This window comes from Manis pentadactyla, chromosome 4 (assembly GCF_030020395.1).
Source record: "Manis pentadactyla isolate mManPen7 chromosome 4, mManPen7.hap1, whole genome shotgun sequence".
Classification (NCBI taxonomy): domain Eukaryota; kingdom Metazoa; phylum Chordata; class Mammalia; order Pholidota; family Manidae; genus Manis; species Manis pentadactyla.
Window position 1 is genome coordinate 63,685,001 of NC_080022.1, and position 16,415 is coordinate 63,701,415.

The following is a 16,415-nucleotide window of genomic DNA, read 5'->3' on the forward strand; positions in this document are numbered from 1 at the left end:
CTCTCTCTCTGTCAGCTTCTATGCGTTCCTGTTCTCTGGTTTCTATTCCATCAATGGCCTCTTGCATTCTATCCATTCTGCTTATAAACCCTTCCAGAGTTTGTTTCATTTCTGCAATCTCCTTTCTGGCATCTGTGATCTCCTTCCGGACTTCATCCCATTTCTCTTGCGTATTTCTCTGCATCTCTGTCAGCATGTTTATGATTCTTATTTTGAATTCTTTTTCAGGGAGACTGGTTAGGTCTGTCTCCTTCTCTGGTGTTGTCTCTGTGATCTTTGTCTGCCTGTAGCTTTGCCTTTTCATGGTGATAGGAATAGTCTGCAGAACTGGGACGAGTGATGGCTGGAAGGACTTCCTTTCTTGGTTTGTGGCCCTCCTCTCCTGGGAGAACAGCGACCTCTAGTGGCTTGTGCTGGGCAGCTGCGCGCAGACAGGGTTTCTGCTTCCTGCCCGGCTGCTATGGAGTTAATCTCCGCTGTTGCTCGGTGCGTGGCCTGGCTCGGGCAGCTACTCCAAAGTGGTGGAGTCGCGTTGGAGCAGGAGCTGCTGGGAGACTATTTATCTCCGTAAGGGGCCTCCCTGCTTCCTGCAGCCCAGGGGTTAGGGTGCCCAGAGATCCCGGATTCCCTACCTCTGGATTAAGTGACCCACCCTGCCCCTTTAAGACTTCCAAAAAGCACCCGCCAAAACAAAACAACGACCACCAAAAAAAAAAAAAAAGAAAAAAAAATTTTTTAATTAAAAAAAAAAAAAAAGGTGGTTGTTCGTTTTTCTTTATTCTCCGGTGCCAGCCTCAGGCCTCTGCTCACCAGTCTTTCTGCCCTGTTTCCCTAGTATTGGGGTCCCTATCCCTTTAAGACTTCCAAAAAGCGCTCGCCAAAACAAAACAGCAAAAAAGCAAAAAAAAAAAAATGGTTGCGCGCTTTTCTTATGTCCTCTGGCGCCCAGCCTCCAGTGCCCACTCACTGTTCTTGCTGCCCTGATTCCCTAGTATCCAGGGCCCCCTGGGCACGTACTGTGTCTGCGCTCTGGTCCGGATGGCTGGGGCTGGGTGTTCGGCAGCCCTGTGCTCCGTCTCCCTTCCGCTCTGCCTGCTCTTCTCCCGCCGGGAGCTGGGGGGAGGGGCGCTCGGCTCCCGCGGGGCCGGGGCTTGTATCTTACCCCCTTCGCGAGGCGCTGGGTTCTCTTAGGTGCGGATGTGGTCTGGATATTGTCCTGTGTCCTCTGGTCTTTATTCTAGGAAGGGTTGTCTTTGTTATATTTTCATAGATATATGCCGTTTTCGGAGGAGATTTCCGCTGCTCTACTCACGCCGCCATCTTCCGCCCCCAAAATGCTTATGTTTTTATAAGAGCATCTTCACATAGTGTCCTTTTTTGTTAAAATACATTAGAGAAATTTCTTTCATACTTAATGACCAGGTACACTTTCTCTTTAACTGCTGTTCATTCATTCACTCAATATCTGAGTTGTCTGCTATGTGCAAGATGCAAGATTAAAGCTTATGGGAAATTTGCACTTATAAGTTATGCTTATAACTAGATTTGTTTTTTTTTGTTAAGTAGGAAGCAGAGGGCCAATTTTATAGTCTACCATTGGTAATTTTTGAACCGCATGTATTATAGTGTATTATTTTTCTTTCTGGTTTTATCTTTATGTTCACTTTACCCTGATTTTTTAAAAACATGTACTGAACAAACTACCTCAAGTTCCTTTACAGAATAAAGGCAAAAAAAAGTTTTTAATAGAAAATAATACAAAACTACTTTATGAACTATACAAATGTGAGGTGGTAGTATTATCACTAATAAAGAAAGGTGTAATGCCATAGTCATTCAAATATTTGAATACTGTGTACCAGGTAGACTAGGAAAAAAGTTGTGAATAAAACTGGGCTCCTGCTCACAAGAAGTTAACGATCTGGTAGACTCTCAGATCCTTACCCAGAATATATTGTTATGCATAGAATTCTAAAAAATAAGTAAATAATAAACTCTTCATAAATAAATAATTATGCATAAAGGAATGTTACTAATACAGTTAGCAACATTTCAGCTTCATTAGTCAAACTGTTAGAATGGTAATGATGGCAAATGCTAGGGGCTTTTATTCTTTTATTAAAACATTTATTAACATGCACGAGGGATTCCAAATGGAATAAATACCATTCCTAACCTCAAGAAGCTCTGATGCAGTATAAGGAGGAAACACATAGATGCCTATAATACAGTATATAATACTGTGTGGCATGATAAAGAAGAGAATGGAAACAAAAAAGGTGGCTTCTACTGAAAAAGCATTACAAAATTAATTTTAATTACTGAGAAACAATCAAGTAAGACAAGAACGCCTCTGAAGAACCATCTGTGACTCTTTAGTTAGGAGAGCTTAGTTAACTCATGTGGCACCTGAATCCCCTCTGTAGTACCCTTGTCAAAAGGTCATCTCTCTCATGTTGTAACCCTGGAGTGTGACCCTGGGAGTCATAGCCTCCTAAAATCGCTACATTTGGAAGCATTTTAGACCGCTGCAAAGTGCTTCTAGATTACATGCTTCTGAGGGAAACAATTGTTGCTTCTTTTTATAATATCACCACTTCAATACCAGAATAGCATAATAGATGCTCAATAAAAGTTTGAATGATTTCACTGTAGTTTTCTATCAATTCAGATTCTTGTCCTTGACTATACAGCCCTTCTGATATTTGAACAGCAATCATGTGGATCTTACCTTTTCTAAGCTAATTATTCCCATTTTTTCATTTTTCTTCATACAACACAGTATAAGTCCCAGCACCTTCTTAGTCACAGACTCAGAAATATTATAGAGCTAAATACAGTACTCTTCTATAGACCTAGCATATTCTGATGATACAGAGTAGAAAGGTTCCATCAGTCTCATTTTAGATACTGTACCTTCATAGCTTATAGAAATAGCACTGTTGATTTACATAAAGTTTACTATGGTGTTAAATTAGTTAAACTAAATCAGTTTCTCTACCGGGTGTTAAGTTTTAGTATATGCATTTAGTCTATTAACTCTCCAGATTCAGCCCTGACTTCTCCCTTAAGTCTGACCCTCCTGTACCTCCTTAGATATTTCTTCTTATCCATACTTAAAATAACTTACACTCAGTATTTCCCAAACCAGATTATTTTCTCTCCACTGTTTAGAACTGCTTCTCTTCTGGATTACCTACTTGGAAGTTGCCTAAACTAAAAAACTGAGATTCATTATAACATCTTCTTTAGCTCCCCAGATCTTTTTCATCATCATGTCCTGTGGATTTCACACCACAATTCTCAATGTCGTATTCTTTTTATTTCTTGCCTGCACTATTGCAGAGCCTCCTAATTCCAGTCTTACATAGGTACTTCCACCACTTACTAGCTCTGTGAACTTTAGCAAATTACTTAGCATCACTATGCCTCAGTTCCCTTATTAGTGAAATGTGGATACCCAATACCTATGTCAGGAATTACTGTGAGGATTAAATGAGTCAAGTATGTATAATAGCACCTGGAAGACAGTGAGAAGTTGTTGCTACTATTATTATCTCCCCTTAAATCTATCCTTTATAGTTTTGTAACAGTAAACTCTCTAAAATATGATTTATCACTGTTCTGGTTTTAAAAAAACATTCAGTGGTTCCATTTCATCACTGGTAATGGCACCTAATGTTTTTAGTTCATGAATCCATTTTAGAATCTGACTTTCTCCAAAAAATGCATATACTCCTCACTTTTGCACAGTAGGGTGTTCTGGATTCCCCTGAGGCCTGTGTACTTTTGATTCCCTGAGGGTCTATGGCACAATTATAAGTGTTAAGTAAACTTTTGTTGAATGCATGAAAGTCATCTCTCCTTAGCATGGCAGTCACCATTCTCAGGTCCCTGACTGCCTTTTTAGTTTCTTTTCATGGCTTTCCATTTCATACTTTACATTCCAGTACTGATTGGCTAGTAGTTTCCCCTGTACATCTGTTGCTTCATTCTTCTGTGCCTTAGATCAGCTCAACCTCACTTCTCCTTCAAGACCTATCTCTTCCTGTGAGTTTTATTTACTACTGTTTTCACCCTCCTTATCACTCATCACCTCTGTCACATCTCTGACACCAAATGCAATGGTGTATTTTTTCCTTACATATATGTATAACAGTAACAATATTCTACACAGTAGTGATAGTAGTATAACTTCATTCGGGTTCCCGGACCTGATTCCAGTGTGTGTAAATAGTGGGACGTAGTCTTCCCACACATGCTTAACAGCATGCAATTCTCGAACACCATCAGGGGGTTGGAGAACTCAATTCTGATGTTATCTGCCCAGAGACAGCACCAGATTTTCAGGTTAAGGGCTCCATCCTACAAGACTGCCCTCCACCCTCCACTCCAGACACCAGTCACATGCCCCAAGCAGTGTTACCTCTGCTTCTGACCTACCAGCTACAAACTGGAGTTTCCCATGACCTCCCCCTTAGGTTCAATTAATTTGCTAGAGCAGTACACAAAACTCAGGAAAACAACATTTACCAGTTTAATAAAGGACACAAGTTAACAGCCAGATGAAGAGAGACATAGAGTAAGGTCCCAAATAAAGGAACTTCTATCCTCGTGGAGCTTGGGGCCCAGCGTGGTAGCACATGGAGGCTTTCTGGTTTCCCAAGCATAGAAGGTCTCTCCAACCAAGAAGCAGGATCCAACCGAGCAGAGCAGGCAGAGCAGGCAGAGCAGGCAAGCTCTTCTCATGGATTTTCTGAGGGCTTCACTGCAAAGTCATGATTGCTGATCCAACCTCCAGCCCCTGCCCTTGGGTGTGGGTCCAAAAGTCTCTTATTAACATGACAAAACACCTGTTTCACTTTTAAGACTGCAGTGTTTTCAGGAACTGTAGATGAAGACCAAAAATACCTGGGAAATACATACTTGGTCATCCATATGACCATGATCATCATTTAACTCGTCATATCACAACCTCTCACCTGGTACAGCCCTTAAGTAATCATTTCTAACATCTCTATATACACATCCTACTTTGAATTAAAATAAACTATTAAAACCTTCTCTCTTTGGACTAAAAGTACTTTAAGGGCAAGGAACTTGTGTCATCAGTCCTTGTATCCACAGTACCTGTCACTTAGTAAATGTGAATGGACTTCACATTTGCCTTCCATATGCTTGCCTTTCATAACCCTCTTTATCCATCATTGCTTACATCTTGTCACTCCTCTGTTAAAGAGCCTTAACAGGCTTCCCTCTATACCAGATAGAATTTTTACCTTTGGTGTGATATAAAGCATTCTTTGTCTTCTACTTCCTCTTTCATTTCCTACCATTCCCTTACAGGCACAGGGTGTAACATGTTATAAACTCTGGTACTTTAATATTACAAACACTGAGTAACCCTGCATCCTATCTTAGTATCATTGCATATGTTATTATTTCTGCCTGGAAACTCATTCCTTCCTTTCCCTACCCCCAAATAAATCCTCTTATTTTTTGGAACTTAATTTAAGCATCACCTCTAGGAAGTTTTTCCTGACACCCTAGAGCTAATCTAGTTTCTCAGACCCATGGTGTATTACTTTAATACTTGATATATAATTACAATATCATACTCTTCTCCACTGTTACATTGTGAAAGTCTTGAAGAACGAATTCTTTAACCTCTGGCTTTTCCATCTCCTAGTTCATAACCTGGTATGTAATAGATACTACTCAATAAATGTTTGAATGAGCACATCTGAAGGTGAATTTAACTTGGTTGAGTAGATAAAGCATTTAATTTTTGATATGGTTTATTGGTATCCTTTGTCTAGCTTTAAATTATTAAATGTTTTTACATGCTTGATTCTCTAACAGCATTTTATTTTCAGGTATTTAAAAATAATTAAATTACTGGCTTAAAAAATAAAATACACTCCTGGTTCTAAACATTCATAATTTAATGATTAATGTTTAATTTTTTTCTCTGATTTCCACATGTTCAAGGCCTACTGTGTAACAGAACCTGGAGCAGGCTCCGATGTAGCTGGTATAAAGACCAAAGCAGAAAAGAAAGGAGATGAATATATTATTAATGGTCAGAAGATGTGGATAACCAATGGAGGAAAAGCTAATTGGTATGTTGTTTAAAGCATCTCTGTATATTGCTCTTTAATTACTTTATATTCAGAATCTCCTCTTTCTCCTTTCCTTTATTCAACCACATTAAGATAAGTTTTATTCATGGAAGTAGAAGGCCCATAAAAGATTACACATAGTTCAGTGATTTTCAAAAACTGTTTTTAAGCCCTGAACTGTTTCTTCACATTAACTCTCAGAAATTTAATTTGTAAAATAAAACAAAAACACTTGCTCTGATTGCATGTGATCAGGAAAGCTGGAGCTCCATCTACTTGGATTACTAGCTGTACTCTCCATACACTAAACCAGGCCTTCCTTGGAACTGTTCCCCTAAGACTCTGAAGAAAAAGGAAAACCACTGGTATGGCACCTTTCTCTGATTCTGAGCAATAAACAAAGGTCTTAGTTTATCTCTTAGTGGGGACAGAATTTTACATTAATAAAGTCTAAAAGTTCCAAGTAAGTATAATGACATGATGTTCAATAAAGGATCCACTTGTATAAGTATAAAATAAAGACAGACATATTTGATAGCATTGTGGAAAAAAGATGAAGAACATTTAATATGTAGCTGTAGGTTTGACAGGAACCAACAGTGATGCATCTGCCTTTAAGAAGCTAGTGTCATTTCTTCCTGAAATAATAGAATTAGCATCAAGCAAGGGAAAAAATGGTTAGAGTTTTGGGCAACACATTTTAAGACATACATTGACAAAATGGAGTAAATTAAGAAACATTGTCCTGCACTAGAAAACATGTCCTGTCAGAGTAAATAAATTAGGTGTAGTTAAAGAATTTTGAAATGTTTGAAATAATGTCACACAGAAAGAAAGCAGGCTTGTATGTTTGCTTCAGGAAGCCAGTTTAGAAGTAATGAGTGAAAGTTAGAAAAATGTAGAGTATAGCTCAAAATAAGAACATGCTATCGAACAACAGTGCTATCTAATATGTGTTACCATGAAATATGATGTATTTACCTATCACTACAAGTATAGAGATAGTTCCTAGAAGGAGTTTCTGGTGATTGGAGTAATGAACTAAATGCCTTTTTCCTCATCTGCAAAAATTCTGATTCAGTATGTATGTGTGCTATGCAGTGTAGTTTTCTGGCAAGAAAGAAAGCATTATTCCTGGGAGTGAGCCTACCAGGAAGCTACTTATTTTAAAAATGTTTATCAGTACCTATATGAAATGTCCATTATTATTATGGACACTATATATAAGTAAGTCATAATGTCAGCAAGTAATAAAAAGTTGCTATTATTGAAATTTAACAAGTTGAGAGAAATCTAACAATGCAATTAGATGTTTTTATAATTTGAAGAAACCATTAGGGTGGTCAGAAAAAGATGGCAGTGTAAGAAGTGAAGTAGAAACCTCATCCCAAGATCATATAAAACATGAAAATACAGCAAATACAATTAATCCTGAAAAAACAACTCAAAGACTGCAGAACGCAATGTCTATGTCTGGGGGAAAAGAGGAGACCTCACAGAAGAGGGTAAAGTAGCAAAGCTGTGATCTGAAGGGACCCAAGCCCTCCCTGCACCCCAGCCCAAGGGCAGGATGAAGAGAAACGGAGCAAGGAAGGAGAAGAAGCCCAGGACTGCTGAACACCCAGCTCTGGAGATCTCCAGGAGCACAAACCCACATTACCTGGTGCTCTGAAGATGAGTGGGGTTGGAAAGAAGAAGAGATGGGCAGAATACTCAGAGAGACTGAGATTCCAGCCACAGATAACACACAGCCGGCCACCTGAGACAAAAGAGAAGTGGGCAGTTTGAAAGGCTTCCCAGCAGTGAGAGGGGCACTAAAGGGGCAAAGATTACACAGAGCTCACTGCTCAGGAGAAAGGGCAGGTAGACAAAATTATCCTGGCACTGAGCCCAACAGGTTGGAAACTATCAGGAGCTTCAGATGCAACATCCCCAGCTGGAAATGCAGCCCAAGGCTCCCCTCTGTGATAGGCAGCCTGCCACTCCCTTCCAGTAGGCACCGGTCCTGCACACCTGCTGCCCCTGCCATCACACCAGACCAGACAGAGGATGACTGTGCCTTTGGCAGCTACAAGGGCATAGCACAGAGGCTCCTCCCTGTGCACTTAGTCCACTGGACCAGGCAGTGGAGGAAGGCCTTACAGCCAGGAAGTCAGGGAAGAGCTCTGCTTGCCTGTGACCCCCCACCACTGCTGCAGGAACTCGGCAGCTCCAGAGAGTAGAGCTCTAGGTGGCACTAGAGGGTGCCACCTACATAAATCTATTATCCCATAAGAAACACTAAAAAAAATGAAGAGACAGAAGAATTTTGTCCAAAAATTCAAGAAAAAACTCCAGAAAGAGAGCTTACAGAAACTGAAATCACCAATCTTCCTGATAAAGATTTCAAAATGAAAGTTATAAACATGCTAATGGAGCTACAGAAAAATAGTCAAGATATCAGGGAGGACTTCAAGAAAGATGAAAACTGAAAAATACAGTATCTGAAATGAAACATACAGTGGAAAGATTTAAAAGTAGATTAGATGAGGTAGAGGAGATAGTAAATTAAATAGAAATTAGAGAACAGGAAAACAAGGAAGCTGAGGCACAAAGAGGAAAAAGGATCTCTAGGAATGAAAGAATATTAGAGAGCTGTGCGACCAATCCAAATGGAACAATATTCATGTTATAGGACTACCAGAAAAAGAAGACAGAGAAAAGGGGATAGAAAGTATTTTTGAGGAAATAATTGCTGAAAACGTCCCCTGTCAGGGGAAGAAAATAGTCTCTCAGGTCATGGAAGTGCAGAGATCCCCAACACAAGGGACCCTATGAAGACAATAGCAAGACATATAATAATTAAAATGGCAAAGATCAAGGACAAGGAGAGAGTACTGGAAGCAGCCGGAAAGACAAAAAGATTCCTTATAAAGGAAAGCCCATCAGGCCATTAGCAGACTTCTCAACAGAAATCTTATAGGCCAGAAGGAAGTAGCATGATATATTTAGTGCAATGAAACAGAAGGACCTTCAACCAAGAATACCTGGCAAGATTATCATTTAAATTTTAAGCAGGGATTAAACAATTTCCAGATGAGCAAAAGTTGAGAATTTACCTCCTACAAACCATCTCTACTGTGTATCTAAAAGGAACTGCTGTAGATGGAAGTACTCCTAAGGCTATATAGCTGTCACCAGAGAAAATAAACCCACAGTAAAGGAAATATCAATCAATTACAAAGCAAATACAAAATTAAATCAACTACTCATAAAGTTAGTCAAGAGATACACAGAGTACAAAATATGACACCTAATATATAAAGAGTGGAGGAGGAAGAAGAAGAATGGGAGGGAGAAAAAAAAGTTTAGATTTTGTTTGAAATAAGAATGTTAGATAGTAAAGAAGCTGCCCTTGAACCTTTGGTAATCACAAGTCTAAAGCCTGCAATGGCAACACAAGTCTATTGATAATCACCCTAAATGTAAATGGACTGAATACACCAATCAAAAGACATAAAGTTACGGAACAGTTAAAAAAACAAGAAACATCTATATGCTGCCTACAAGAAACTTACATCAAATCCAAATACATATACAGACTAAAAGTGAAGGGATGGAAAAAGATATTTCATGCAAATAATAGGGAGAAAAGGAGTAGCAGTACTTATAGACAAAATAGATTTCAAAGTAGCAAGAGACAAAGAGGGACATTACATAATGATAAGGGGTCAGTCCAACAAGAGGATATAACCATTATGAATATCTATTCACCCAATATAGGAACACTAAACATATGAAACAAATACTAACACAACTAAAGGGGGAAATAGAATGCAGTGCATTCATTTTAGGAGACTTCAACACACCACTCACACCAAAAAACAGGTGAACCTGACAGAAAGTAAGTAGACAGAGGCACTGAACAACACATTGGAACAGATGGACCTAACAGACATCTACAGAACACTCCATTCAAAAGCAGCAGGATACACATTCTTCTCAAGTGCACATGGAATATTCTCCGGAGTAGATCACATAGTAGGCCACAAAAGGAGCCTCAGTAAATTCAAAAAGATTGAAATTGTGCCAACCAGCTTTTCAGACCACAAAGGAATGAAATTAGAAATTGTGCAAAGAAAACAAAAAAGCACACAAACACATGGAGGCTTAACAACATGCTCCTAAGTAATCAGTGGATCACTGACCAAATTAAAATAGCGATAAAGCAATATATGGAGTAAATGAAAACAACAGCTCAACACCCCAAAACCTGTAGGATACATCAAAGGCAGTTCTAAGAGAAAAGTATATAATAATACAGGCTAACCTCAAAAAGAAGAACAATCCCAAATGAACAGTCTAAACTCACAATTAATGAAAATAGGAAAAGAAGAACAAATGAGGCCCAAAGTCAGTAGAAGGAGCGATATAATATAGATCAGGGCAGGAATAAATAAAACTGAGGAGAATAAAACAATAGAAACAATCAATGAAAGCAGGAGCTGGCTCTTTGAGAAAATAAAATGGATAAACCCCTAGCAAGACTTACCAAGAAAAAGTGTACACACATAAACATAACCAGAAATGAGAAAGGAAAAATCACTACAGATACCACAGAAATACAAAGAATTATGAGAGAATACTATTAAAAATTACATGCAAACAAATTGGACAACCTGGAAAAAATGGACAACTTTCTAGAAAAATACCTCCCAAGACTGACCCAGGAAAAAACAGAAGACCTGAACAGACCAATAACCAGCAATGAAATTGAATTGGTAATCAAAAAACTACCTAAACAAAACTCCTGGTCCAGATGGCTTCATGGATGAATTTAATGAAACATTTAAAGAAGAGCTGATATCCACCCTCCTTAAAGTATTCCAAAAAGTAGAAGAGGAAGGAATACTTCCAAACTCATTTTATGAGGCCAGCATCACTGTAATACCCAAACCAGACAGACACCACAAAAGAAGAGAATTGCAGACCAATATCCCTGATGAACATAGATGCAAAAATACTCAGCAATATATTAGCAAACCAAATTCAAAAATACATTGAAAAAATAATCTATCATGACCAAGTGGGATATATTCCCAGGTTGCTAGGATGGTACAATATTCAAAAATCAATCAATATCATACACCATATCAACAAAAAAGACAAAAAAATCACATGATTATCTCAATAGATGCTGAAAAAGCATTTTATAAATTTAACATCCATTCATGATAAAAATTCTCAACAAAATGGGTATAGAAGCTAACTACTTCAACATAATAAAGGCCTTATATGACAAACCCACAGCCAACATCATACTTAACAGCAAAAAGCTGAAAGCTTTTCCTCTAAAATTGGGAACAAGACAAGGATGTCCACTCTCACCACTTTTATTCAACATAGTATAGGAGGTCCTAGCCATGGCAATCAGACAACACAAAGAAATAAAAGGCATCCAGATTGGCAAGGAAGAAGTTAAACTGTCAGTTTTTTGCAGATGACATGATATTGTACATATAAAACCCTAAAGAATCCACCCCAAAACTACTAGAACTAATAACTGAATTAAGCAAAGTTACAAATACAAAATTAATACACAGAAATCCGTTGCATTCCTATATGCTAACAATGAATGACTAGAAAGAAATGAGGAAAACAGCTCCATTTACAACTGCCTCAAAAGGAATAAAATAACCTAGGAATAAACCTAACCAAGGAGGTGAAAGACCTATACCCTGAAACAAAAGACACTCATGATAGAAATTAAAGAAGACACCAATAAATGGAAGTTCATGGATAGGAAGAATTAATATTGTCAAAATGACCATCCTACTAATGCAATTTACAGATTTAATGCAATCCTTACCAAAATACCAACAGCATTCTTCAGTGAACTAGAACAAATAGTTCTAAAATTCATAGGGAACCACAAAAGACCCTGGGTAGCCAAAGCTATTGAAAAGATGTTCCACATTGCTAATCATCAGGGAAATGCAAATTAAAACCATAGTGAGATATCCCCTCACATCAGTTAGGATGGCCAACATGGTACTGACAAGAAACAAATACTAGTGAGGATGTGGAGAAAGGGGAACCCTCCAACATTGTTGGTGGGAATGTAAATAGTTCAACCATTGTGGAAAGCAATATGGACGTTCCTCAAAAAACTAAAAATAGAAATACCATTTGACCCAGGAATCGTACTCCTAGGAATTTCCTCAAAGAAAACAAGATCCATGATTCAAAAAGACATATGCATCCCTATGTTTATTGCAGCACTATTTACAATAGCCAAGATATGGAAGCAACCTAAGTGTCCATCAGTAGATGAATGGTCAAAGAAGAGGTAGTACATATACACAATGGAATATTATTAACCCATAAAAAGAAAACAGTTCCTACCATTTGCAACAACATGGATGGAGCTAGAGGGTATTTTGCTAATAGAAATAAGTGAAGCAGAGATGGACAAGTACCAAATAATTTCACTCATTTGTGGAGTATAACAGCAAAGCAGAACTGAAGGAACAAAACAACAGCTGACTCACAGACTCCAAGAAGGGACTTGCAGTTACCAAAGGGAAGGGATTGGGGAAGGTGGTTGTGGAGGGAGGGTGAAGGAGATTAAGGGGCACTATAATTTGCATTCACAATACAGGTAAGTCCAGGGAAGGCAGTAAACATGGAGAAGACAAGTAATGACTATAGCATCTTACTACAATGATAGATAGTGACTGCAATGGGGAAGGTGAGGACTTGATAATATGGGTGAATGGTGAATCCATGATGTTCATGTGAAAGCCTCATAAGATTGTATATCAATGATACTTTAATAAAAAACAAAGAAATTAGGTAGAACCTTCCATGTAATAAGACAAATCAGATAATATATGAAGCTAGAAAATTTTTACTATTTTTTAAGTAAAACTGTAGAGTGAATGATTATGAGTTTTGATCATAGAAAATACACTTGTTAAGGGATTTTTTTTAATAGGCTACTTAGGACATGGGTTACATGGATATTTTTGCCTTTTTCCATGTTTCATGTAAAAATCTTCCTAGGAAGTATTCTTCTGGAGTGAAAACCTAGCAAATATTCATAAAAATCGTCTAATAACCAAAACACTGGTTAGCTGTAAAAAAAAGACAGTAGTCAGAGCATAGGGGTGTCTGTTTCGTATTACTCATTTTCACAGGCAGCCCTATTTGCCCTCCTTTTCCAGATACTTGTCCCTTAAATAATTAAACTAGTTTTGGGAAAGAGAGTGACAGTTCCAACATGCATACTTTTTTTTATATCACATTATCTTGATAAAAGGAATTTTTACTTGAACTCATACTACACAAAAGTTAAATATGCCATTAAGAAATAGACCATGTTGAAATACTAGTTCTGACACATCATAAATTTATGACTTGGGCTGATGCTTCATTTCCTCATCTGTAAAATGGGGGTAGTAATAATTGGGACTGTTGGTAAAATTAATTGAGATAGTGGTCACCAAGTGTTTATATATCATTATCTTTATCATCATGTATGCATACATTAGGTATTTTTTATTGGCTCGTTCTGACCTGGATCCTAAGGCTCCTGCTAGTAAAGCCTTTACTGGATTTATTGTGGAAGCAGACACCCCAGGAATACAGATTGGAAGAAAGGTAAAGTATATATTTATCAGTGATTAAGTCCTCAGAAATTACTGTAATTATAAATTTCAAAGTTACTATTTCAGTTTCCTTTATTGAAAAAGTTTATCTGTATTAAGTTGGCATAAAAATAAAGCTGTGTTGTTATCAGGTGAAATAGTCTATACACTGTTGAAGATTTTAAGTTGAGAATAGTCATTTCAAATCATTATTTGAAAGAGTGGCCAATCATAGTGCTAGTCTGTGGAGAATTCTAGTAACAGCTATGAGGCATACTGAAGCAGAAATCAAACTATTATTTATATGGCCTGCCCAGTAATAGAGTTTAGCTATTTCAAAAAACTTTCCCTTTCTTTTTCCTTCCTCACAGCAACCTTGTAGGTAGGATAAGTGGCATTATGGATTAAAACAATGTGACATAAATTTATTACCCAAGAGAAAAATCTGTGTCTCAGAAATATATGAAAATGGCAAAGAGCCTTGAATGTGGGAAGGCAAGAAAAATTTTATTTAAATAAGAAAAGGTAATTTGTAGTATTTGAAAATGGTTGTAATCCTAATGTGTGGACATAATTTAGCAGTTGCATTTAAAGTAAGCTAAAGAAAATAGAGCCTAAAATTTAACACATCAAAGAAGGAAAAGAAATTAAGTCATTGAAGTCCCAGTGAGAGTTAAAGCAGCATGATGTAAGCCTGTAACTGAGAATAGACTCAGTTTTAGAATTGTAAAACTACTTTTTGAAAAATGAATTTTTGAAAAAGAAAACCTGTTAATGACTAAATGATGTCTGTATGAATTCAAAATGAGGAATTATAGAAGTTAATTGAGAGTTACTAAAGGTTATGTGAATATATTTTCTTAATCCTAAATAGGGAAAGGTATAGATTATCTGATCAGATAGTAGATTTAGGCTGGCACAACCTGAACTGGAAAAGTTAATTTGAATTGAGCAAATTATGCAGATTTGTATATTTTTGTTTAATCCTCCATTAAAAGCCATCAGAATCTTTCTTACATACCCAAGCCTCTTTAAAATGAAAACCTGTTACTAGAGTATATAAGAGGGTGTAAGTCTGGGGAGAGGAAATCCCAGGGCAAAATACCTCTAAAACTGAAATCAGTCAAAGGGAGAAATAAAGTTTAAAATCTGTTTATTGCTTACAAACTGCAGTCCTGGGCCGTTTCTCTTTCCTGCTCCAGCAGAAGCAAAACCAGCCCTCTCCTTAACCTCTCAGGTTCAGATAAGCCTTCGGGTGCCCAGGTAATTACCCATTGATATAGGATGAACTTCTCTCCACCCCTGAGGATATGCAAATGCACTAAAGCCATACTTCTCTTCACCCCTGAGGCACTAAAGCCAGGTGAGATATTCTGGAAATATTACAATTTTACCCACAGAGGGATAAACTCTTTTAGCTGGAAGATACTATATACATTCTTTATTTCAGTCTGTTCACTGAATTTTGAAACTGAGACCCAAGTGAAATGATTTATTCAAGGTTATATACTTTGTGAGACAGAGTTGAGATCAGTACTGAGGTGTCCTAGGAACATGCCCAAGGCAATTTCTGACATTGTGTTATTCTACATTTTCTTTAAAAGTAGATATTAAAGGTAGACTACACTTTACTAAAAAAATCTATAATGACATTGTTGTATATGACAAAATATAAATACTAAAAATGGTTGTGCTGCTTTTAAGCACTTGGTGTTTTTTTTATGTTTCATATTTCTTTTTCAGGGATGCTTGCTGGAAAACTCAAGGCTAAATTTTTGGCCATCTTTAGAACTGTAAAGGACCTAACAACTTACTTTTTTCAGTAGTAAACCCACTTATGTTATTACCTTGCTATTCTAATCTTGCTTACTTAATTCAATAAATTTTCATTATTGAGTTCATACTGTGTGCTAACCACTATTCTAGGTATTGGGGAATACTACCTGGACCACAACAGACAAAAATCCCTGCCCTTGGGGATCTTATTTTCTAATGCAGCAGACATAACTATATGTATGTAACCTCCTTAAATCACTTTTTGCAATAAATAAATTTATTGAATTTAGTATTTTTTAAAATGTTTTGTTTTAGAAATTACTGTATATGGTTTGAGGTAAGTCTAGTGATGTGAGCTGGTCAGGAAGTATGGATCTACAGGGTGATGGAGTAATGAACTTAACACCTTCACAGTTGCATGAATCACACGGTTTACTTTGCAATTTCCTTTCACACAGTACTCAAAAGGGGGATTAAGCATATCTAAAAATCACACATTATCACATATCAATACATCTCATACCAGTCACGAAGGATGGTTCCATTTCTGGCTGTCCCAATCAGCCTCTCTTCTCTCTGTCCCAAGGGAAAACAATGCAGCAGAGACAGTTCTAGTGGAATGGTGTGTCTGTGATGGAGCAGGAGCGCAGGCAGATGAGCAGGAGCAAGTCTTGAAGCACATGTCTGTGGTCTGGTGTCAGGGACCTCTAGGACAAGCTTGCCACAGGGGCTCTTGTGTCCATTCCCTCATACAGTCCAGTCCATCCATTCAGGGGTCGAAGATAAGAGGGGCAATCTGCACGTGGTGTTACCCAGCTCAGGCGTTCACTGGCACCACCTAACATATGGAGTTACCTGGTTTGGGTGTTTACTGGCATGCCTTTTAGGG

General features: G+C 37.7%; 1 protein-coding gene across 1 annotated transcript in view; it reads left to right on the forward strand.

The window, feature by feature from the left end:
- ACADM (acyl-CoA dehydrogenase medium chain) overlaps window positions 1–16,415 on the forward strand; it is a 44,508-nt gene that overhangs the window by 17,115 nt on the left and 10,978 nt on the right. The window contains exons 7-8 of the mRNA XM_036890274.2: window positions 5,992–6,122; window positions 13,655–13,763. Coding sequence (XP_036746169.1) covers window positions 5,992–6,122; window positions 13,655–13,763 — 240 coding nt within the window. The remainder of the gene's footprint in view (window positions 1–5,991; window positions 6,123–13,654; window positions 13,764–16,415) is intronic.